Raw genomic sequence first — 24,120 nt, 5'->3', positions numbered from 1 at the left:
TAAGCTGCTAAGCCGCTTATCAGCTGACCCGATAAGCTGATAAGCCGCTAAAAGCCGCTAATAGCGCTAATAGCGCTAATCCTCTAATCCGTCAATGGGCTTGCTTCGCAAGACGAAAAAACCGCTAGACGAAGAGAATCACGGAACGGATTCTTTTCGTCTTACGAGGCACCACTGTAAATTGTTTTTTATATGCAACAACAGCGGGAAGAATATTGTTGGCCCAGAAATGGAAGCAAGAAGAAATTCTGATGGAAGAAGAATGGCAGACAAAATTAATGGACTACGCAGAATTAGATAAAATGACAGGAAGGTTTCGTAACCTGCAGGACCAGAGATTCACGGGAGACTGGAAGAAATATGTGAACTGTAATCAACAAATTACGTTAGTAGGACTACAAGAAGTTTTGTAAGGAGAAATATATGAAGCATTGCAAACTAGAAAAAGAATAGAGATATTAGTTATGAGATTCAAATGTAATAGTGAAAGTAGTAAATGTATATGAAGTGATTAGATTGGAAAATTTTCAGAGGTGGCTGATGGAAGTCAAAAAATTGTATATGATGTAAAAGTATGTTTATTACTGTTGAAAATGATATGTTTAAAAACTTATATATATCTATAAAGGAATGACCAACAGAGACTCCATTTTCTCATGTTCTTGCCTGTTAATTTTTAGCTGAATTGGTGAGCCACCAACAATTTAAATTTAAAATTTGCGCCTCCGCGAAACCTCAGACGGATACTTAAGGGAGATTAATTCAATCCCTTCCTCATTTGCTTAGCCTTCGATTCTTCGCCCCATGTCACAGGGATGCAACGAAACAAGCCAATAATATGTTGCAAATTAATTAGCAGCCCGCCAGCTGACATCAGCCAAATTTTAGGCAATTTATCCACCGATCAATGCTTGCAGCCCTAATAACCGACATTCCTCTTTACAAGACCCTCAGCTTTCCCCTTTGCAACAAGGATTGTCTTACAGGTGGCAAACTAAGGCTGGGAGTTGTGATAGGAATATTATGGTCTTAGATATATGGTAATGTTCATAAGTGTACCAACCAAGCACGTACATAGATCAGCACAGGAAGGCCAACCTGGAACCATTGTGATTCCTAACTGAGCAAATGTTTTCTCTGCAAGGTCAAAGTGGGAAACCTCCCCATTGTCTCTTTCCTCACAAATCCTGTCTTAAGGACACATTTAAGATATGAATAGGGTGTGAGCCTGCGAGCTGGCCCAGGAACTAAGTATTTATCACTACAAAAGAATGGCCAGGCTCCCCAGGCAATCCAATCAAGTAACCTGCCAGACAGGAGAAAAACAATATTCAAATTTCTGTTTTAGACCGCCTTTTCTGTGATGTAGGTGTGATGTATCTGGGGGGTGGTCTTAGGTTACACCCCTTCTATGATGTATGTATGTATGTTTCTTGGGGTGGTCTTGATCTACAGGATGGGAAATTCAAAAGTCTTTATAAGGCCTTGCATGCCATTTTTCTGGGTTCCTCCTCTCTCCTGCAGGTGTGGGGAGCACCCTGTTGCAAAAGATCAATAAAGATCAGGCTTACTAGCTTCTCAATATTCTCTGGTTGGCCTCTGTTATTCTCTCCTACCAATAGGGAACCTATGTAAGGACTCTATATGGGCTCTTGGATACCCCATAAGGGAAAAGGGCAATTTTTGTTTACAACAGAGTGGACCTCCCATCCAAGGCCATACAAATAAACACTGGGATGAATCAATTTCCAATCTAGGCCATAGCGGCTCTGAATGACAGAGAAGTCACTTTCCAACAGCAGACGCCGCAATCCAAACCACGCACCACGAATGATGAAGAAGCAAATTTGCCCTCTCCAGGATATTCCCTTCAAGCATAAAAACAACAGCAGAAAAACCAGCCCCTGCCCAAGTCCAATTCAATCAGGCTCTTGCTGGCTTGTGTCAAAGTCTCAGGTCGCAGAACAAGACAAACAGACGAACACACAGATTGCATATTAAGTTTGGGATACTCAGAAAGAGAGCTCTGTTTTCCATTAAGCAGGCATTACGGATTGCAGGCTCTTGCAAGCACCACAGCCAAGATGGATCGCCTCCTCGGAACCACACAAGGTCTAATTGAAAGAGAAATGTTACGATCTGGCAGCAGGCGGGTTGTGAAGCTTTACTGCACTGATAGTCACTCCCCACCGGTGCAAGAAGGGAGTATTTAGGCTGCCTGAATTTCCTTAAGGATGTAAACTGAGCTGGCTGGATCACGCCCATGGCCAGTATCCTGTTCCAAAGGGATTGCCTGTGTTGCAGGAATTTATGTCTAGGTTGGGGGGCGTTTTGCCCCTCCAGCAGATATCGTGCACATGCAGCCCACTACCAAAACCAGCGCAATCACTTTTCTGACTTTTGTGATTTGTCCCCACAAAACACTTTGTTAAAGGAAAAAATCCGAGGGCTCTCTTGGACAAAAAGTAAAGACACCAACCAGGATAACTTGGAGCAAAACAGCAGCCTGTAGGCTTGGCCTTTATTGAACTGTTGCAACAGGGTATTCCCTTCACTCGCAAGAGAGAGGAAAGACCCAGAACAATGGGCTGCAAGACCTTATAAAAACTTTTGAAATTCCCCTCCTCTAGGTCAAGCCCACCCCCAGAAACATCATGCATACATTACAGAAAGGAGGGGTTGACATCATGCATACATTACAGAAGGGGTTGACATCATGCATACATTACAGAAAGGAGGGGTTGAGGGAGGAGTTGTGGTGGTAACCTGAGTGTCCAGTCACCCAGCTGGTTCCTCCTTTCCCCCTCCCCATGAGTACTTTCCAGGTGACAATGGGGAGTTTGCAGTTTCCTGCCCCCAGAGGGAAGATCTGATCATTGTCCTTTGTTTCAGCCTGTGGTGAATCCACTGTTCTTTGTGATTTTGATTGTCTTCTGTCTGGGATTATCAGGGTTGACATAGCAACTGGGCAGGGCTCCTGTGGATGTGCTGGGATGGTGAAGGGATTATGGCTGACCAGAAACCAAGCACCCCCCTTTGATAGTCCTTGTCACATGGAGTAAAAAATGGAACAGTGCAAATCCGATGTATGGTTGATTTTCTATGAATTTATAACAGAAATGTGGCGTATGTAGTGTGTGAGTGTGAGTGTGTGTGAAGTTTGTGCAAACAGAATGATTGGGGTGGGGGGGGGGGTTCCTGCTACAACTTCATCACAGTTTCTTCCTATCTATTCAAAGGGCCTTTGCTGCACAATACCAAATGTAAGAATTCCCTGATAAATGTATCTCTGTACTGGCTCACTGGGAAAACTTCAGAAATTCACATAGACATGTGAGCTCAGCTACTCAGCAGCCCCTCTGCCTGAGTGATAATCCCTGGCATCCTGATACCTGAGTGCCAGACAGGTAGCCATTCCAGAAATAACAAACCCTGGTGAAGACAAAAGGGTGTGACTGGGAAACAGGGAAATGTAAATATCTCTTTTGTTACACTTGATGGGTGTTTGGTGGAGGGCAAGGAGAACCATGGGGCAGGGTCCAGGATGCTCAGATTACTGCCACCAGACCTCCCCTTCCATGATGTAACCGTGATGTATGAGTGATGTAGTTGGGGGGTGTAACATGGGGATTAGCAGCTAATAAAAGTTTGGGGGCTCTTTTGTTCGGGGCTTCCATCTTGTTCCACCTTGTGGCAGGTGAGAGTCCTGTCGCGACAGTCTTCAATAAAGACCAGGCCTACTGGCTGCTGTTTTGGTCTGGTATTCCTGGCTGGTGTCCTTGCTTTTTGTCCAAGGGAGCCCTCAGATTTCTCCGTTAACACCTGTGGGAAACCAGCAAGCAGAATTGTAGCGTTGGAAGGGACCCCGAGGGTCATCTAGTCCAACCCCCGGCGGGAATCTCAACAAAAGCATCCATGACAGGTGGCCACCCAAACCTTTCCTTTAAAACCTCCAGGAAAGGAGAGTCCACAACCTCCCAAGGGAGACCGTTCCACCGTCAGACAGCTCTTAGCGTCAGAAAGTTCTTCCTGATGTTGAGTCAGAATCGCCTTTCTTGTAACGCGAGGCTACGGGTTCGAGTCCTACCCTCCAGAGCTGGAGAAAACAAGCTTGCTCCATCCTCCATGTGACATCCCTTTAGATATTGAAAGATGGCCATCTCCTCTCAGTCTATGATTACCAGATTCTTTTTCAATAAATCCGGGGACAATTTTTTTTTTTTGAAGCTGAGTAGCAACAGGGAGTCAGTAGTTGGGATGGTGAGGCAAAAATGGGGTCTCCTACTGCCGCTGCGCCGCCCGAAGCACAATTTCTGTTCTCATCCTGAAGCAAAGTTCTTAACCTGAGGTACTATTTCTGGGTTAGCAGAGTCTGTAACCTGAAGCATATGTAACCCAAGGTACCACTGTACATGGAGGTTCTATTGAACTACCCTGGCCCAACACCACCCAGTGAGCTTCACAACTGGGTAGAGGATTATTGATTTATTCTTGCAATTCTCTCTCACCTTTTCCTCCACATTCCTCAAGGTGGTATACATGGTTCTCCCACTCCCCAATTAACCCCCCCCCCGCCCAACCTTAGGCATAGGTTAGAAGCCAAGAGGCAGTGGCTGGCCCAAGCTCAACCAGTGAACTTCACAGCCTGCAGGGTGGATAAAAATCAATGAAATTCATTTGGCAAAGAAAGAATCTGCGGGATTTTCATCCCACAGGGAGACCAAAACCTTTGGCTGCCGGTCTACAAATCAACACAAAACGTTGCGCCCTTTCCTTTTGCATCAGAAAACATCCGTTAAAGTACCGTATTTTTCGCTCTATAGCACGCACCCGACCAGGAGGAAAACAAGAAAAAAAATATTCTAAACGAAACAGTGGATGTATGATTTTTGTGGTTCATGCTGTGGCCACAGACATGTGATCTGACAGTGAATTTGGGGTGACCCAATGCAAAGATCCTGAGAATCCCTGTGGATCCATGCTTTGTAACCACATTTTTGCACCACTGCAGCCCCAGGCAACAGTGGGCGCGTGATTTTTTTGGTGCAAGCTGTAGCCATGGACATGCTATGTGATCTGATGGTGAATTTGGGGTGACCCAGTGCTAAAATCCTGAGGATCCATGTGGATCCGTGCTTTGTAACCAGGCTCTCTGTCCCTCTCTCCTCCCCACTCAGCGGCTCTTCTCCCGCTTTGCTGTTTCAAAGCGAGCCACGGAGGAGGGAAGGAAGGGGAACCATGGATCCCCTGCTCACGACTACAGCAGATCCCCCCGCCACCCGTAGGCATTCCCTCCATAACACGCACAGACATTTCCCCTTACTTTCTAGGAGGAAAAAGGTGAGTGTTACGGAGCAAAAAATACGGTAATTGCACGTGGAAAGGATGCTGAAGGATAATATACGTGTGTCTCCGGCGACCGCATCTGTTTTGAACATAATGGAAAGCCAAGCAGAGGAACTGCAAGGAGGAAAACAAGGAGGAAATATTAAAACCAGGAGCCTGTTCCTCCTACACAGCCTCAAGGGATGGGGAGCCTAGCAATCGTTTGGCCTGACAGCTTCGAGGTTTGCCATGGGGTCCTTGCAAAGACGGGCTGGTCTTCATTTGAAAGCATTTCTGCTGCTTTCCTTTTTAAAAAAATAAATAATGCTTTATTTTAATGTATTTTTAATCTTTGTTGGAAGCCGCCCAGAGTGGCTGGGGAAGCCCAGCCAGATGGGTGGGGTACAAATAATAAATTATTATTATTGGTAGTATTAGTATTAGTATTTGGTTGAAAACTTTATAACAGAAATATGCAATAGATGTTATTCATTATTTAACTAATACTTCCGTTGTACAGTGGTACCTTGGGTTACATACACCTCAGGTTACATACACTTCAGGTTACAGACTCCACTAACCCAGAAATAGTACCTCACGTTAAGAACTTTGCTTCAGGATAAGTACAGAAATAGGGCTCCGGAGGCACGGCAGTAGCAGGAGGTCCCATTAGCTAAAGTTTTGCTTCAGGTTAAGAACAGTTTCAGGTTAAGAGCGGACCTCAGGAACGAAATAAGTACTTAACCCGAGGTACCACTGTACATCCATTTGTGATTACCGTATTTTTCGCCCTATAGGACGCACTTTCCCCCCTCCAAAAATAAAGGGGAAATGTGTGTGCGTCCTCTGGGGCGAATACAGGCTTTCGCTGAAGCTCTGCGCAATTTTCCGGAACCCGGAAGCTTCGTGCCGGGCTCCGGAGGGTTGCGCAGAGCTGCCTGCATTCCGAAGCCTCGGGCGCGCTGAAGAGCTTCACACAGCTGTCTGCAAGCCTGGGGAGACCGGCGCGGCTCCCTAGGCTTGCGGATAGCAGGCTGTTTTGGGGGCTGGGGTCGGGGGAAGCTCGGGCTTCCCCCGCGCCAGCCCCGTGCCTGGGGGGGAAATAATTTATTTTTCTTTATTCCCCCCCAAAAAAAACTAGGTGCGTCCTATAGGGCGGTGTGTCCTATGGGGCGAAAAATACGGTAAATTTGACAAGACCTCCGATCTTCCCCTTGCATTCCCGAATTAAGTTCCTTAAATACGTGCTTAAACTTTACTTTCTCTGTGTTATTTGACTGGCTATAAATTTCATTTTATAAAAACATCCTACTTACACACAGAAGCTCAATCAAGACCTGCCAACGTATTGATCTTTTGACAGCATTCTTTTACATGCACTCGGTATATATCCCACTCTCTGATAAATTTTTCATCAGCAACGTCTCTTAGCCCCGCTGACAATCTCGCCAGCGCAGTGTACACTCTGATTTTGTTTTGCCATTCTGATTTAGATGGAATATCCTCTCCCTTCCAGCCTTTTGCGATTAGAATTCTGGCAGCAACTGTAACATACATAAAGAGTCTCCTGATGTTTTGGGGGGATTTCATTACCCATAATTCCTAGCAGGAAAGCTTCAGGGGTTTTTTTAGGGAAGGAGCATTTGAACATTTTCTTAAGCTCGTTATAAATCATTCCCCAAATGCATTTCTGTGGCTTTCTGGCACCTGTTCCAAGACTTTGAGACGGGGCAGGGTGCAAACCAACATTTGCAAAGTGTCCTCATTGCCGCAAACCTGCCTGCAAACATGAATTTGTTGTTGTTTAGTCATTTAGTCGTGTCTGACTCTTCGTGACCCCATGGACCAGAGCACGCCAGGCACTCCGGTCTTCCACTGCCTCCCACAGTTTGGTCAAACTCATGCTCGTAGCTTCGAAAACATGGTCCAACCATCTCGTCCTCTGTCGTCCCCTTCTCCTTGTGCCCTCCATCTTTCCCAACATCAGGGTCTTTTCCAGGGAGTCTTCTCTTCTCATGAGGTGGCCAAAATCTTGGAGCCTCAGCTTCAGGATCTGTCCTTCCAGTGAGCACTCAGGGCTGATTTCCTTCAGAGTGGATTGGTTTGATCTTGCAGTCCATGGGACTCTCATTTAGTCGTATCCAACTCTTCGTGACCCCATGGACCAGAGGACGCCAGGCACTCCTGTCTTCCACTGCCTCCCACAGAATGGAGAGGTTTGATCTTCTTGCAGTCCATGGGACTCTCAAGAGTCTCCTCCAACAGCAGAATTCTTCGGCGATCAGCCTTCTTTATGGTCCAGCTCTCACTTCCATACATACTACCCCTTCATGGATCACTGCCTTGCCGTGGCAAAGGGGCAAACTATGAGCTACGCCGAGCAGGGCACCCAAGATGAACAGGTCATAGTGGAGAGTTTTGACCAAACGTGATCTACCTGGAGGAGGAACGGGCAAGCCACTCCAGTATCCCTGCCAAGAAAACTCCATGGACAAAGGCAACAGGCAAACGTGAATATACCGTATTTTTCGCTCCATAGGACGCACTTTTTCCCTCCTAAAAAGTAAGGGGAAAAGTCTGTGCATCTTATGGAGCGAATGTGTGTTCCCTGGAGCCAAATCGCTGTTGTCTTGTGCCCCTGGGCTGCTCTTTGGGGGTGGGGGGAGGAGCCACGGTGCTCTGCCAGCAACCTCCGCTTTCCCCTGAAGCCCAGGCAATGTTTACAAGCAGCGGGAAGGCTGTGCGCTCCCGGGCTGCTCTTTGGGGGTGGGGGGAGGAGCCACGCGGCTCTGCCGGCAGCCTTTGCTTTCCCCTGAAGCCCGGACAAGGTTTGCAAGGTTTGCAATCAGAGGGAAGATTGTGTGCTGCTGGGGTGCTTTTTGGGGGTGGGGGTGGGGAGCCACACTGCTCTGCCTGCAGACTTTGCTTTCCCCTGAAGTCCCGACAAGGTTTGCAAGCAGACGGAAGGCTGTGTGATCCTGGGGTGGAGGGTGGGGGTGGGGAGCAGCAAATTGCTGTCTCTCAGTGCCTCCTAATTCAACTGCAAAGGATTGCCTAACTGGATTCTGAGCTCCATTTGAAGTTTAAAAATAGTAAGTTTGGGGATTTCTTCAAGTAGCAGTTTTGGGGAAATAGTCATAAATACATGCAAAGCATCTCCACAAACCAGTAATAGTAATTTCAGCTAAAACTGAGCAGGTATCTGGCTCAGGAACAGTTTAAACTGCACAGCTATAACCAGACATCCTGTGTGTGTGTGGACCATGTTCCTAGTAGCTAATCTTTACTGCTGAAAAGAGGCTCTGATATTCCACTCCAACTCTATAATTCATTATACAAATTCTTACAAGTACAGTCCACCTATACTAAACCAAAAACATTGTGTTCTCTTGGTATTGAATAGAAGCTATTTATCTGCCCTCTTTTCCTCCTCTGTTCTTTGCTCAGTCACTCCATTTTGAATCTTCCTTTCAAAACAACCATGCCTGTTTTGAGAAAACTTCAGAGATTTAGGAACTGGAGCACAATCATTTGATCTTTTTGCTGTTCCTCCATACTCCAAGCACTTCTCATTTGCACAGCCCTGGTTTCTCTCCCTGACTATTAATATTCTTGATTAATAACAGTAAAATGCTCAAATTTTAGTTTTTGTGACTGCTGCCAATACTGACTTCCCAGTGATAATGAAAACATTATAATGGAATGTGTCCTTTTTCCATTCTCATCAGTATATACCGTGGCTCGCTTTAAAGCAGCAAAGAGGACAGGAACCACACACACTTTGCTGTTTTAAATAGTTTAGTACAACATTTGAGTCAATTTTTTTCCCTTGTTTTCCTGCTCTAAAAACTTGGTGCGTCTTTTGGTCAGGAGCGTCCTATGGAGCGAAAAATACGGTACCTGTCTTATTTTTAAAGTAGGCTTCCTGTACCTGCTGTTAACTCTGCTCAGCTAGCCGGGTTGCACACCTCGGCAGCTGTGAAATGCAGGAATTCATTTCGCTCCGGGCCTCTGATCCTCTTCTTTGCTCTCATCCATGCATGAAACCACTCAAATTAACACCCTTCGCTTGGCTGAGCCGTGCGGCTTTGCTGATAACGCTGCTCCACTTTCGTGGCTGTGCGCCTCACCTTGGCTTCTCACCAAGGCATGCACAGCTGGAAGGCAAAAGGATGTTCGGCACACACTCGATTAGCAACAATGCGCCCTCCTTCCCACATCGAGGCCCCCAAATGACCTTCACTCTCAGGACGCCGAGCTCGCCTTGCCAACAAATGCAGCTGCAGCCGTTTAGTGTGAGCTGTCGATCAGGCCCACATTTACATCACAGAATCATTGACTCGTCGAGTTGGAAGGGAGCCAAGGGGTCATCTAGCCAAACCTCCGGCAATGCTGGAATCACAGGCTCAGTCCACTGAGTTTTCCCCTTTAATAAACAGCTTAAAATGTAAAGGTAAAGGTAAAGCGACCCCTGACCATTAGGTCCAGTTGTGACCGACTCTGGGGTTGCAGCGCTCCTCTCGCTTTATTGGCCAAGGGAGCCAGCGTACAGCTTCCGGGTCATGTGGCCAGCATGACTAAGCTGCTTCTGGCGAACCAGAGCAGCGCACGGAAACGCCATTTACCTTCCTGCTGGAGTGGTACCTATTTATCTACTTGCACTTTGACGTGCTTTCGAACTGCTAGGTTGGCAGAAGCAGGGAGCAGGAGCAACGGGAGCTCATCCCGTCGCGGGGATTCAAACCGCCGACCTTCTGATCAGCAAGTCCTAGGCTCTGTGGTTTAACCCACAGCACCACCTGCATCCCCAATAAACAGCTTGGGGTTCTCCAAAACAACTCATGCCAGACAAATCTCATTTTTGTAATGATGGCGTTACTAGGGGGAGGCTGTAGACGTAGCGTACCTTATTTCAGTAAGGCTTTTGACAAAGTCCCCCGTGATATTTTTGCAAACAAGCAGGCAAAATATGGGTTGATTTGTAGCAGGTTGACCGACCGAACCCAAAGAGCACTCACTGATGGTTCCTCATCATCCTGTCTTAAGGGCAGTGCTGCGTACCATACTTTTCCGTGTACAGTCATACCTCGGGTTACAGACGCTTCAGGCTGCGTTTTTTTGGGTTATGGACCCGCCAAAACCGGGAAGTACCGTAACAGGTTACTTCTGGGTTTCAGGGGTCGTGCATGCGCAGAAGCACTAAATTGCGCTTTGTGCATGCGCAGAAGACCCAATCACAACCCACTGCGCAGATGCGCCGCTGTGGGTTGCGAATGCTGCGGGTTGCGAACGTGCGTCCGGCACGGATCACGTTCGCAACCCAGCGTCCACTGTATAAGACTAGGTTTTCCGCCTTCAAAATAATGCTTAAAAAGTGGGGGTCGTCATATACATGCATAGGGTGGACGGCTGCTGCCGCGGCTGCCAGCGGCCATTGTGCTTGTTATTGGTTGCTGCGTCAATGGGTGGTGTTGATTGGCCGAGGCTGCAGCAATTGGGCGGGCGATTGGCGAGGGGACAGACGAGAGGCGGAATTCGCAACATGTGCGGGTGAGCAATTTTCGGCATTCCCACCTAATAAAAGCTCAACAACTCTGGGCAATCCTGCCCCCAAAAAGCTCAACAGCTTTTTGCCATCTCCCCCCATTTTCTGAAATTTCAGTCCCCCAAAATAGGGGGCGTTTTATACACGGGGGCATCTTATAGATGGAAAAGTACGGTATATCCTGCTCTAAAACAACCCCCAAAAAGAATTGTGGCACACAGGTTCTCTGAGCTCTCAAGCCAGGAAAAGCTGAATTGGATCAGCCTCTGTAATAAAATTATGCAAACTGAACAAGTTTGCAGAACTAATGCTATCACTTTCCCCCCCGTTCTCTGTAAAACTTCTTTTCGGAGGAGCTGAGGGACCAGATGGGGATGGAATCAAGCTGTAGCACCAACATTGTGGAATATCCTCCCCAAAGAGAGATTCTGTAAGCTCCACCTACTGGATATCTCAAGCATCTTATAAAAACCTCATCTGTTTACCCAGGCCTCTGAGGGGATTATTCTGTCCAGTCGCTAGTTTGCTGCTTTAAAACGGCACTTTTTAAAACAGCGCGTTCAATGACTTCTTCCGTTTCTTATGTTGGATTTTATTGTATTGCATTCTGAATTCTATGCACCACAGAGTTTGGGAATCGCTGCTCTGGCGTGTAAACTGCGATAATGCAATTTAGTTACAGGATAAAATCTAAACTGTTCTTTATGAGCAGTCTTTACAGTACATGGCCGTGGAATGAACCAGTTATCTCCCTGGAACATCAAGCACATGGTCTGTCCTGCGTCTAAGGCCGTGTAAAATAAGCAGCTCTGTCCCTGAAGGAAAAACGCTCCCAAAATTATGCAGGTTTTGCCACCACCACATTATGACTCCTGTCTCCACCCACTCTCTCTCTCTTACATACAAATAAAAAAAATATTTTTATTATTTTTTATTATTTACTACAGTTATTTATTATTATTATTATTATTATTATTATTATTATTATTATTATTATTACTACCTGCCTTTTTCCCTAACAGGGAAAGATAAAAACAAAAACAGGTAAAAACAGGTAAACCCCCCCACAATAATTGAAAAGCAATAAAATTAAAACACACACACACCTATACACACACACCATACAAATAATCACAATCAAAACAGCACAGCACCCATCACCAGCCCTGTCATTAAAAGCAGTCCAATCGCAACTGTCTCAGAAAAAAACAGGACACCCCATTTTCCCACACATGATCACGGAGGCCATTTTGGGTGTTGCGATCCCCCCCCCCCGGAAGAAAAGCACTTTTTCCAGAGCGAGATTGTGGAGCGGGTCATGTGACTCGCCTGGAAGTGCGTCCCGGAAAACGCGTGTCCCAGTTTTTGGTGTGGAAATGTTGGAGGACGTGTGCAAGACGGTCTTCCCCTGTTAGCAGAAGGACAACAAGGACAGGACCAGTCTGGCTTCTCCAGGGAGGGTGTTCTGAAGTTACCTGGGAGGAGCCAACACCGAGAAGGCCCTGTCTTGCGTCCCTGACCAGCATGCCTGTGAGGGTGGTGGGACCGAGAGAAGGGCCTCCCCTAGAGATCTCAAAACCTGGGCCGGTTCGTATGTGTGAATATGGTCTCTCCCCTCACTATACGACTACACTTGCCTTGATAAGAAAGAAACATGGCCAAAACTGTTAACCCTTTTAAAGTTAATCTTCCTGGGACAGTTGTTCAAGGCAAGGTCTCCCAGCGAAAAGGACGTGAGCTGCTTTCAGCAGTTCCCAGAAACTGCCCCTCCTTCCCATAGTGGTGGAAAATTTGCAAGATGACAAATGCGTTTGGCCTTTCCCTGCAGGGCGAAAGCAGACTTTGGCCCTTCGGTTTCTATCAGCCGAGGTTCCGAGAAATGTGCAGGCTCCACGTTCTCAGGTATGTTGAAAATCCTGTTAGACCTGCAGCTGAAGGAGTGGGCAGAATTAACTGACCCTTGTGGGAGCTACGTGCCCAGCAGGTCATCCTTATCCATTTCTGGACATCGTCGGGTTTCGTTTGTTTTGGCAACTTTCTCCTTCGTTATTTCAACACCAGTATGGGCAACACTGAGCCGCTTTATGCACGGTCAGAGGATTTGTCAACCTAGACCAGTCTAGTCCTTCAAAGGGGGGGGGAATGAGGTCTACCTCACCTTTGGTCAGCTCATTTTTCCCTGCCCTAGAGGGCAGGACTCGAACCCATGGCTTCAAGTTACAAGAAAGGAGATTCTGCCTAAACATCAGGAAGAACTTTCTGAGAGTAAGAGCTGTTTGACTGTGGAACAGACGCCCACAAGAAGTTGTGGAGCTTCCTTCCTTGGAGGTTTTTGAGCAGAGGCCTTCTGCCATGGATGCTTGAGTTGAGATTCCTGCACTGAAGGGGGTTGGACTAGATGACCCCGGGGTCCCTTCCAACGCTACAGTCCTATGAATTAAGCTCTTGATTGTTCCTTCATAGTCACTATGGTGTTTGCCCCAAACCTGGTGCCCACATCAAATTTCAGGTGTGGCGCAGGTGGGCTTCAGGATTTTGAACCTGGGACCGTCGTGCAGCATGCAAAACATGAGCGCTGCTTGAAGTTGCAGTCCGCAACCGCTGGAGGTCACTAGATAAGCTGAGCTAACAGACAACCTCCACATACCCACGCTGCCCCAATCTCTGATCTGCCCCCCACTGCCCCCAAGAGGGGTGCTTTCCAGAGACACCATTTGCCTAGGGAGTTTATAGCTCCCAGTATATCTGAAGGAGCGTCTCCACCCGCGTCATTCTAGCCGGACACTGATGTCCAGCTCCGAGGGCCTTCTGGCGGTTCCCTCACTGCGAGAAGCAAAGCTACAGGGAACCAGGCAGAGGGCCTTCTCAGTGGTGGCGCCCGCCCTGTGGAATGCCCTCCCACCAGATGTCAAAGAGAACAACAACTACCAGACGTTTAGAAGACATCTGAAGGCAGCCCTGTTTAGGGATGCTTTTAATACTTGATGTATTGCAGTATTTTAATATTTTTTTGGGAAGCCGCCCAGAGTGGCTGGGGAAGCCTAGCCAAAGGGGCGGGGTATGAATAAATTATTATTATTATTATTATTATTATTATTATTATTATTATTATTGCCAGCGCTGCTGCAACCAACAGCTGTTTGGGAGGCAGAGATGTGAGAGGGCATCAAGGAGGGCGGGAAGGAGCGAGGGACAGAGGCCAGAATTTTCTGCGGCCCCCCTGACAACCATTCAAGGCACCTCAGGGTTGAAAACCACTGGGCTAGACCGACTGCGTTAAAAAGATGTCTGCAAACATAACACAAAGCCTGGAAACTTCAACACTGCCTTGTGAAAATCAGTTGCAGATGACCACAGCAGTGACCAGAGGAGGAACGGCCACTGGGAGAAAGTGTGGGGAGAAGAAATGGCTTGGTGCATCTGCGGCAGAAGAACTGGACGCCTTCATCTGCCCCAGCTGCAACAAAACATGTCTCTCCTGTGTCGTTTTTGCAGCCACAGCAGGAGCTGCAACTCTCCAACAGTTTGACTTCACCCGCAAAGGCAGACAGACGCCAACCAACTAGTGATGATATAAAGACAATGAAAGCAACCAAAACACACTGTTGTTGTTTAGTCGTTTAGTCGTGCCCGACTCTTCGTGACCCCCTGGACCAGAGCATGCCAGGCACTCCTGTCTTCCACTGCCTCCCGCAGTTTGGTCAATCTCATGCTGGCAGCTTCGAGAACACTGTCCAACCATCTCATCCTCTGTCGTCCCCTTCTCCTTGTGCCCTCCATCTTTCCCAGCATCAGGGTCTTTTCCAGGGAGTCTTCTCTTCTCATGAGGTGGCCAAAGTCTTGGAGCCTCAGCTTCAGGATCTGTCCTTCCAGTGAGCAATCAGGGCTGATTTCCTTCAGAATGGACCGGTTTGATCTTCTGGCAGTCCATAGGACTCTCAAGTCTCCTCCAGCACCAAAACACACAGATGGCCAAAAATAAGGATTTTGTGGTGGGAATGTGGCATGTAGCTCCCACAAGGCCAGTTGATTCTGCCCACTCCTTCTGCTGCAGGTCAAACGGGATCTCCAACATACCTGAGAACGTAGAACCTGCACAATTCTCAGAACCTCGGCTGACCAAAACAACAACAACAAAAAACGCTTGCTTTCGCCCTGAGGGGAAGAGCTAAGGACATTTGTCATTGTGCAAGCTTTTCAAAGCTATGGGAGGTGCGGGGAGGGGGGAGAGATTTCCTAGGAACGACTAAAAGCAGTTCATGTCCTTTCGTTGAGAGACCTCGCACTGCACAACTGACCCTGGAAGATTAATTAAAGAGGTTAAGAGAGAAAGGCGCTTGCCACTGTTATCAACGCCAGTGTTATCAATGGTGGAGCGGAAAACACGCTACTTTAACGATATGTTCAGAACTATCGCTGGAAGCAGCTTTCCTTTATCAAAGTGCTGGTATGAGCTCGAAAAATTCAGTGATCCCGTTGAAGATACTGCACGAAGAAGGCTTCTGCTAATGGTCTTTTTGCCGCGAAACCTCGTGATTCTGTTCATCTTTATCCCCCCCTCTTTTTTTGCATTTTAAGAACAGTCTGTGGTGGCTAATCTACTCCAGAGGCGTGTTCTCACAGCGGCCTCTGTTTCTCATCTTTCTCAATACCAGTGACGGGGGAACCTCAGCAGGAGTGCGCTGCCTTCCCAGTCTCAACACATGCCCAGAGGCGCTCTGCTCCTGCGTGCCAGTTTCTGAAAGCAAAACATCCATAGCCCCAGAGATGCCACAAATTATCCTAGCCCTTACAGTGCAGTGAGTAGCCCAGAGACTTGGAAAACCGGGTTCAAAAATCACCTTGCCGTTGGTCACTGTCTCTTGGCGTGATCTACCTCACAGAGCCGTGAGGGAGTTAAAGCGCCACACGTTCCTAAGCTTCTTCAACATGTTGCGAAAAAGACAGGGGGCCACGTTGTCCTAAGAAATTTGGCTTCATTTTGCCCTCCTGCCTTCCCAGATATCCTTAATATTTCAGAACTGTCGTCATTTTTCATCTTGCCCCACCTCCAATAATAATCGTCTTTTCTTTGGCCTAAACAGCAGTTCTCAACCTGTGGTTCCCCAGATGTTGTTGGACTACAACTCCCATCATCCCTGAGCTCTGACCTTGCTAGCTAGGGGTGATGGGAGTTGTAGTTCAACAACATCTGGGGACCCACAGGTTGAAAAAGGCCCTGACACGTAGCGCTTTTTATCTCCTCGTTTATTTTTCTCTTCTTGGCCAGCAGCTCCCCACATCAACACTGGGGAACAGGTTTCTGTACTACAACTCCCATCGGTCAGTTCTGCCAGCTGTGGATGATGGGAGATGTAGTCCCGAATACCAGGAGGCAGTCCTTGGCCTCTCTTTTGCTATGGCTCTCTCTCTGAACCCTTTCCAAGACTCTGGCAACGTCCACAGTGGCACGGGGAGCCCCAACGGCGGGGGGGAACTCCGAAACGAAAACCATCCTTGAGAGAAGAAAAAGGGTTTCTTCACAGCCATGGGAAACGCTCTGACGCACCAGTCAGCAATGAGGCAAAAGTGACTCCATCTGCTCCAGCTTCCACTTCCCTCCATGCTCCCTCTCCCATCCTTGACCAAAGCAGACAATTATTGCCTTGTCCTTCTTGAGATTTAAGTGCTTTGTTCGTCTGGGCGAATTTTGCAGCTGAGGCAACAGGAGGGGGAGGAGGAAGGAAAGAGCGTCTCTCTTGAGAAATGCACGTTTATGCAGTTTGCCGGAAAGCACATCAATTCAGAAATCAAATTAACACACTAAGCTCATTTAGAGACACCCAATTGGTGCCAAAATGACCCATCCTAGGAAAACGTAATGTGAGCAATTGTTTTGTACTGTTTCGCTATTAGGCCTAAGAGACTGCCTGGAGAAGCAATCTTTTCCCGCTTGGTACCCTGGAGATATTAAGGGACGCGGGTGGTGCTGTGGGTTAAACCACAGAGCCTAGGACTTGCCGATCAGAAGGTCGGCGGTTCAAATCCCCGTGATGGGGTGAGCTCCTGTTGCTCGGTTCCAGCTCCTGCCAACCTAGCAGTTCGAAAGCATGCTAAAAGTGCAAGTAGATAAATAGGTACCGCTCCGGCGGGAAGGTAAACGGCGTTTCCGTGCGCTGCTCTGGTTCGCCAGAAGCGGCTTCGTCATGCTGGCCACGTGATCATGAAGTTGTACGCCGGCTCCCTCGGCCAATAAAGCGAGATGAGCGCCACAACCCCAGAGTCGGCCACGACTGGACCTAATGGTCAGGGGTCACTTTACCTTTACCCTGCAGATATTAGGGACTACAATTCCCATCAGCTGTATTCCAAAATACCTAGCCAGGTTAAGGGAGGCTGCCCTATGGTCAGGATCCATCATCATATCCATGTGGTGGAGAGGCAAGATGGCTGAAGAACCCTATAGCACACAGCAAAACGGCAGAAGACATTCATATGTGTTGTCAGTAATACGTCCAACCAGCCGTCCATGCTTGGTCAGTGCTGCCACCCCATACTGCAGGTGGCAAGACTGAGGTCAAAAGAACGACGGCTTGCCTAAAGCTACCGTAGGGGTCTGAACTAGGAAGGTTTTAACGTTTGATGTTTTATCATGTTTTTAATATTCTGTTGGGAGCTGCCCAGAGTGGCTGGGGAAACCCAGCCAAATGGGTGGGGTATAAATAATATATTCATATTTATACAATGGTAGCTCCGGTTGTGGGATCCATTCCGGAGCTCCAGACGGATCCCGAGGAATTTGCAACTGGAGGTGCCTGTTCTGCGCATGCACGTGTGGCGAAACCCAAAAAAATATTTCCGGGTTTGCTGCGTTCGCATCCTGAAGTTTATATATAACCAGAGGGTTCCGTAACGTGAGGTACTATATTTATATTATTATTATATTATTATTTATATTAAGCAGTATAGAAATGGAATTAAATAATAATAATAATAATAATAAAATAAATAAAATAAAATAAAATAAAATAATTCCATGCCACCCTCTAGACATTGTGGTGACCGCAGCCTAGTTTTAAGGAGCCATTTGGCGATTAGATTATACACCTGAGTTTCTAACACTGACTGCAGAGGCCACTGTACCTTTCTGACAAATTATCTGCCATGTTCTGTCTTGGGCCCTGTCTTATTCAACATCTTTATCAACGACTTGGATGATGGACTCAAGGGCATCCTGATCAAATTTGCAGATGACACCAAACTGGGAGGGGTGGCTAACACCCCAGAGGACAGGATCACACTTCAAAACGACCTTGACAGATTAGAGAACTGGGCCAAAACAAACCAGATGAATTTTAACAGGGAGAAATGTAAAGTATTGCACTTGGGCAAAAAAAATGAGAGGCACAAATACAAGATGGGTGACACCTGGCTTGAGAGCAGTACATGTGAAAAGGATCTAGGAGTCTTGGTTGACCACAAACTTGACATGAGCCAACAGTGTGACGCGGCAGCTAAAAAAGCCAATGCAATTCTGGGCCTCATCAATAGGAGTATAGCATCTAGATCAAGGGAAGTAATAGTGCCACTGTATTCTGCTCTGGTCAGACCTCACCTGGAGTACTGTGTCCAGTTCTGGGCACCACAGTTCAAGAAGGACACTGACAAACTGGAACGTGTCCAGAGGAGGGCAACCAAAATGGTCAAAGGTCTGGAAACGATGCCTTATGAGGAACGGCTAAGGGAGCTGGGCATGTTTAGCCTGGAGAAGAGGAGGTTAAGGGGTGATATGATAGCCATGTTCAAATATAGAAAAGGATGTCACATAGAGGAGGGAGAAAGGTTGTTTTCTGCTGCTCCAGAGAAGCGGACACGGAGCAATGGATCCAAACTACAAGAAAGAAGATTTCACCTAAACATTAGGAAGAACTTCCTGACAGTAAGAGCTGTTTGACAGTGGAATTTGCTGCCAAGGAGTGTGGTGGAGTCTCCTACTTTGGAGGTCTTTAAGCAGAGGCTTGACAACCATATGTCAGGAGTGCTCTGATGGTGTTTCCTGCTTGGCAGGGGGTTGGACTCGATGGCCCTTGTGGTCTCTTCCAACTCTAGGATTCTAGGATTCTATGTTGGCCTTTATGGCTTTGCACCAGCTTTGAAGGCGGCAGCTTGGAAGTCCCCACCGTCGTCGCCTGATGTTGCTGCAATGCCAGGGGACCAACATGCCAAACCTCTCCCACGAGGAGTAAGGGAGGTAAGGATCAGGCCCACTAAGCAGGAGCGCCCAGAGTATTACCGTATCTCTTGCACACAGACTCTTTTTTATATATATGTATAATTTTTTATTATTTTCAACATACCAATTATTATACATTCCACAGAACTTCACATCTTATACAGTCTTTTTGGACTTCCATCAGCACCTCTGATGATTCACCATTTTTATCATTTCTTCTGCATTTCTTAAATTCCTATTGCCTTTAATTATCTTAACTCACAATCCACCTCTTTAACCATTTTTGCAATAATTCAAATAATTTACCTCACAAAACCTCTTGCAAACCTACAAATGTAATCTGGTCATCACAATTACTTTTCAAATAGTCCGTAAATTTACTCCAGTCTTCTGTGAATCTCTGGTCCCGCAGGTTTCGAATTCTTCCGGTTAGTTTATCCAATTCTGCACAGTCCATCAATTTCATCCTCCATTCTTCTTTTGTGGGTAATTTTTCCATTTTCTCACATGCCCACCACGTGTGGTAGAAATCTCCATCCTTCACTTTACACTCATTCTGTACATTTTTGCTAGCTTGACAGGTGTTAAATACCAGCGGTACATCATTTTCAAAGTAGTACACACCGTAAATTTTAAGCCTTCATCCCACAATTTCACCCAAGCATCATATTCAATGTTATACCCATTTCCTTTTAAAAGCATCCCCGCAAAGCTTTGCCTTACCTTTGGCCGTTTCCATTGCACACCTTGAATTCGCGACTTGTAGAAGAGGGAGTCGTCGTTGGCCGGGAACAAGGGGTCCTCAAAGAGGATTTTCCTCCTTTGGCAGTCTTTCTTCAAGGCAGCATAGCGCTGGTTCTCATATGGCTTTACGGACGAGAACATTGTTCCCGGCAGCCTCTGCAGGACAGAAGGAAGAGGGGTACCACGTGAGAGACGGGCAGGGCCAGATTTAGGTTTGATGAGGCCCTAAGCCAGTGTTTCCCAACCTTTTTTGGGCAAAGGCACACCGCGCTCTCAAGGCCCCGGGAGGAGGAAGGCGCGAAAACCTCGTGCATGCGCAAGCCTTCCGCCTGCGACAGCCCAGTAGGCCGGCCGAAGCGAGCGGCGATGGGATGTGGGAGCTCACTCGCTCGCCGCCCCGCGTGTGCCTATGTGGGGCACGTTACAGCCCTGTGACGTCGGCACCACGCAGGCAGCCAGGCAGGCAGACGGCGAGAGCCCCGCGCTGGGCGGCCTCTCCTCGCCGCCGCCGCCCCGCCTCTCGCCGCCCGACTCGCCCGCCTCCCTCCCACGGCACACCAGGCAACGTCTCGTGGCACACTAGTGTGCCGCGGAACACCGGTTGGGAAACACTGCCCTAAGCTATTGCTATTGAAGGGACGCGGGTGGTGCTGTGGGTTAAACCACAGAGCCTAGGACTTGCCAATCAGAAGGTTGGCGGTTCAAATCCCCGCGACGGGGTGAGCTTCCGTTGCTCGGTCCCTGCTCCTGCCAACCTAGCAGTTTGAAAGCACATCAAAGTGCAAGTAGATAAACAGGTACCACTCCAGTGGAAAGGTAAACAGCGTTTCTCTGTGCTGCTCTGGTTCACCAGAAGTGGCTTAGTCACGCTGGCCACGTGACCCGGAAGTGTCTCCGGACAGCGCTGGCCCCCGGCCTCTTAAGTGAGATGGGCGCACAACCCTAGAGTCGGACACGACTGGCCCATTAGGGGAAGGAGTACCTTTACCTTTACTATATTAATAGTGAAATTATTATTAAGCTCTAACTTAAAGTTATTGGGGGCCCATCACTTCCATCAAAGGAACCTACACAACGAAAAATACTGTTGCTGGATGTAGGTTTCATTTTATTTGTATTTTAGAAATGTACACCCAGTTGTTGTTTTTCCCTTTAAATTTTTTTTGGGGGGCCTCCAAGAGAAGGCGTGCCTTCCTCTTAGCACGTTTCTCCCTTGCATCCTGAGTTCGAGTGTCTTCAAAGCCCATGACACCTTTGGGAAAGGCTGTTCTCCAACTGGAGCGCTCGCAGGCCAGTGTTTCCCAGTTGTCAGTGTTTATACAGTGGTACCTCAGGTTAAGAACTTAATTCGTTCCGGAGGTCCGTTCTTAACCTGAAACTGTTCTCATCCTGAAGCACCACTTTAGCTAATGGGGCGTCCTCCTGCTGCCGCGCCACCGGAGCACGATTTCTGTTCTCATCCTGAAGCAAAGTTCTTAACCCAAGCTACTATTTCTGGGTTAGCAGAGTCTGTAACCTGAAGCGTCTGTAACCCGAGGTACCACTGTACAGTCATACCTTGCATTTTCAGGTTACGCTCCGCGGCAACCCAGAAGTAACGGAACGTGTCACTTCCGGGTTTCGCCACTTGCGCATGCACAGATGCTCAAAATGACATCACACGCATGCGCAGACGCAGCGAATCGCGACCCACGCAGTCGTGGGTTGCATTCTACTCAGGATGCGAACGGGCCTCCGGAACGGATCCTGTCTGCATCCAGAGGTACCATCGTACTACATTTTTTAAGATTTGCCTTGAGACAGTCTTTAAACCTCTGCCAACAAACTGAGTTCTTGATCCTCAAACTGGGGGCCATGGGTATCCCTCCAAAACCCGACATTGTCCGATTCACTCCAAACCAGTGCCAAACACGTAAATGGATTTTCCCGGAGGCACAGCAATATTGACTCTGCCTCTGCGTAAGCGCAGAGGGCTGTTTCATCCCATTTCCCACACTGACAGGCACTGCAAAGGGTTTCTTAGACACTTCAATGACTCACTAACGCTAGAGCAGGGATGGAGAAAGCCTACGTTCCTCTCTGAATAATATTTGGAGGGCCACATACCTCTGGTGAGTGAGACCAGAGTCAAAATCGGGAGGAGGCTTGTTTTTACACAGATACAAGAGCCTTCGGTGCAAAGAGGCAAAAATGCCAGATGTTGGCAAGTCCCGCTGAAAAGAGAGAAATGCCACTCTGTGCCCCACAGATGTAGATATTCTACTCTGCACGGATGACACTAAGATTTAGCAGCGCTTCTTGAACAAGCTGCTCTCCCCCCCCCTTTTAATTAAAAAGGCCTCCTGGATCCGAGCCAAGGACTTCCTGATTAATTACTTTCTCTCAAGAGCAGCTGGAATTTGCAGAGACAGAAATGGCTTTACTCAGCCCAGAGGAAATCGGAAGACCTGTGATTTCTCCATCAGTATGACCAAAAAGTCGAGGCTCTGTTTGACCTCCTGTTGTTGGTGCTGCTGCTGCTGCTTTTTTGCATGCACAACGCAAAGGCGTCACTTCCAGTTCAAACGGTTGGTGTGACCCTGAAATTTTGCTGGCCGAGGCAATGGGGAAAATGGTCCCCTCCCCTCATTCTAACAATAATAACAATAATAATAATAATAATAATAATAATAATAATAATAATAATAATAATAAATTTGTACCCCACCCATCTGTCTGGGTTTCCCCAGGCACTCTGAGCAGCTCCCAACAGAATATTATTATTATTAATAATAATAATAATAATAATAAAGCAATAAAACATCAAACATTAAAAACTTCCCTAAACAGAGCTGCCTTCAGATGTCTTCTAGAAGTCAGATAGTTGTTTATTTCCTTGACATCTTATGGGGGGACATTCCACAGGGCAGGCACCGCTACCAAAAAGGCCCTCTGCCTGGTTCCCTATAGCCTCACTTCTCGCAGGGAGGGAACCACCAGAAGGCCCTCGGAACTGGATCTCAGTGTCCGGGCTGAACGATGGGGGTGAAGGCGCTCCTTTGGGGATACTGGGCCGAGGCTGTTTGTATTGTAGAATATTGTTGAATTGTAGAGTTGGAAGGGACCCTAGGGTCATCTAGTCCAACCCCCCCCCAGTAGTTCCTTCAGGTCTACTGGGCCGAAGCTGTTTAGGGCTTCCAAGGTCAGCACCAACACTTTGAATTGTGCTCGGAAACGTACTGGGAGCCAATGTAGGTCTTTCAGGACCAGTGTTATGTGGTCTCGGCAGCTGCTCCCAGTCACCCGTCTAGATGCCGCAATCTGGATTAGATGAAGTTTCTAGGTCACCTTCAATGGTAGCCCCATGTCGAACGCATTGCAGTAGTGCAAGCGGGAGATAACCAGAGCATGCACCACTCTGGCGAGACAGTCCGCAGGCAGGGAGGGTCTCAGCCTGTGTATCAGATGGAGCTGGTAGTCAGCCGCCCTGGAGACAGAAGGCGACCAATCTGACAACTGATCTTGTTCCCAAACTGGTGATGGGGCAACATCCTTCACCTTGCGAGGGGCAGAAAATGGCTTTGGGAGCACAGAGGGTGTCACGGGCTGGCTTGGACACGGAGGGATGGTGGGAGGCACCAGCTGGGAAACCCCCCAAGGAGGAAAGGCCCAGGGCCTGGGGAGTGGTGGTGGGACCACGCTGAGTGGTCAGAGGGAGAAGATTGAGAGAAGGATGTGCGGAAGCTGAAGAATGAACAGGGTTTAGTGAGCGGGGTGAGTCTGTGGCAGAGAGAAGTCTAGAAGCAGAGAGAGAAGCAGAGGCTGGAGAGGAGGAGGGCCAAGAGGCAGAGATAAGTCAGGCCGGTGAAGACGCCAGGAAGTCTCCCCCTCCTGCTGCAACAAGCTCCCTTCACCCTTGGTCTCCCGGGACCAGGAGAGGTATGAAGAGGGAGGAGGAGAGGTTGGCTGCAAGCAGGCATAGTCTCAAAAGGACCTGCGGGGTGGGAGGAGACTTAGGGAGCTGTGGGAAGTTTGGGACCTTCAGCCTCTGCAGCTGCCTCATAGGGGCAAGATCTACCAGGAACAAGTGCTGTGCTCACTAGGCTTAGCACTCCTGAGCAGATCCTGTAGCTGCTAAGAAAGAACCAGCTTCACTTTAGCTCATCCTCACAGAGGGCAAAACCATGGGGTACCCACATTTAGGATATAAGAAAGTATTGTTCTCCATTCTATCCAACATTAATCTCAAGCAGCACTGTTTCTGTTCTGCTGCAGTCCATCTTCCACCCAAAACAGTGTTATTCCTCTTGCGCAA

General features: G+C 47.9%; 1 protein-coding gene across 1 annotated transcript in view; it reads right to left on the bottom strand.

The window, feature by feature from the left end:
- CAPN5 (calpain 5) overlaps window positions 1–24,120 on the bottom strand; it is a 90,136-nt gene that overhangs the window by 44,704 nt on the left and 21,312 nt on the right. Inside the window, exon 2 of the mRNA XM_082219336.1 lies at window positions 19,806–19,982. Coding sequence (XP_082075462.1) covers window positions 19,806–19,967 — 162 coding nt within the window. The 5' untranslated portion in view covers window positions 19,968–19,982. The remainder of the gene's footprint in view (window positions 1–19,805; window positions 19,983–24,120) is intronic.

This window comes from Podarcis vaucheri (assembly GCF_965113315.1).
Source record: "Podarcis vaucheri genome assembly, chromosome: 4".
NCBI lineage: Eukaryota > Metazoa > Chordata > Lepidosauria > Squamata > Lacertidae > Podarcis > Podarcis vaucheri.
Note: the sequence above shows the minus strand (reverse complement) of the source record. Positions and strands in the feature narration are given on the sequence as shown.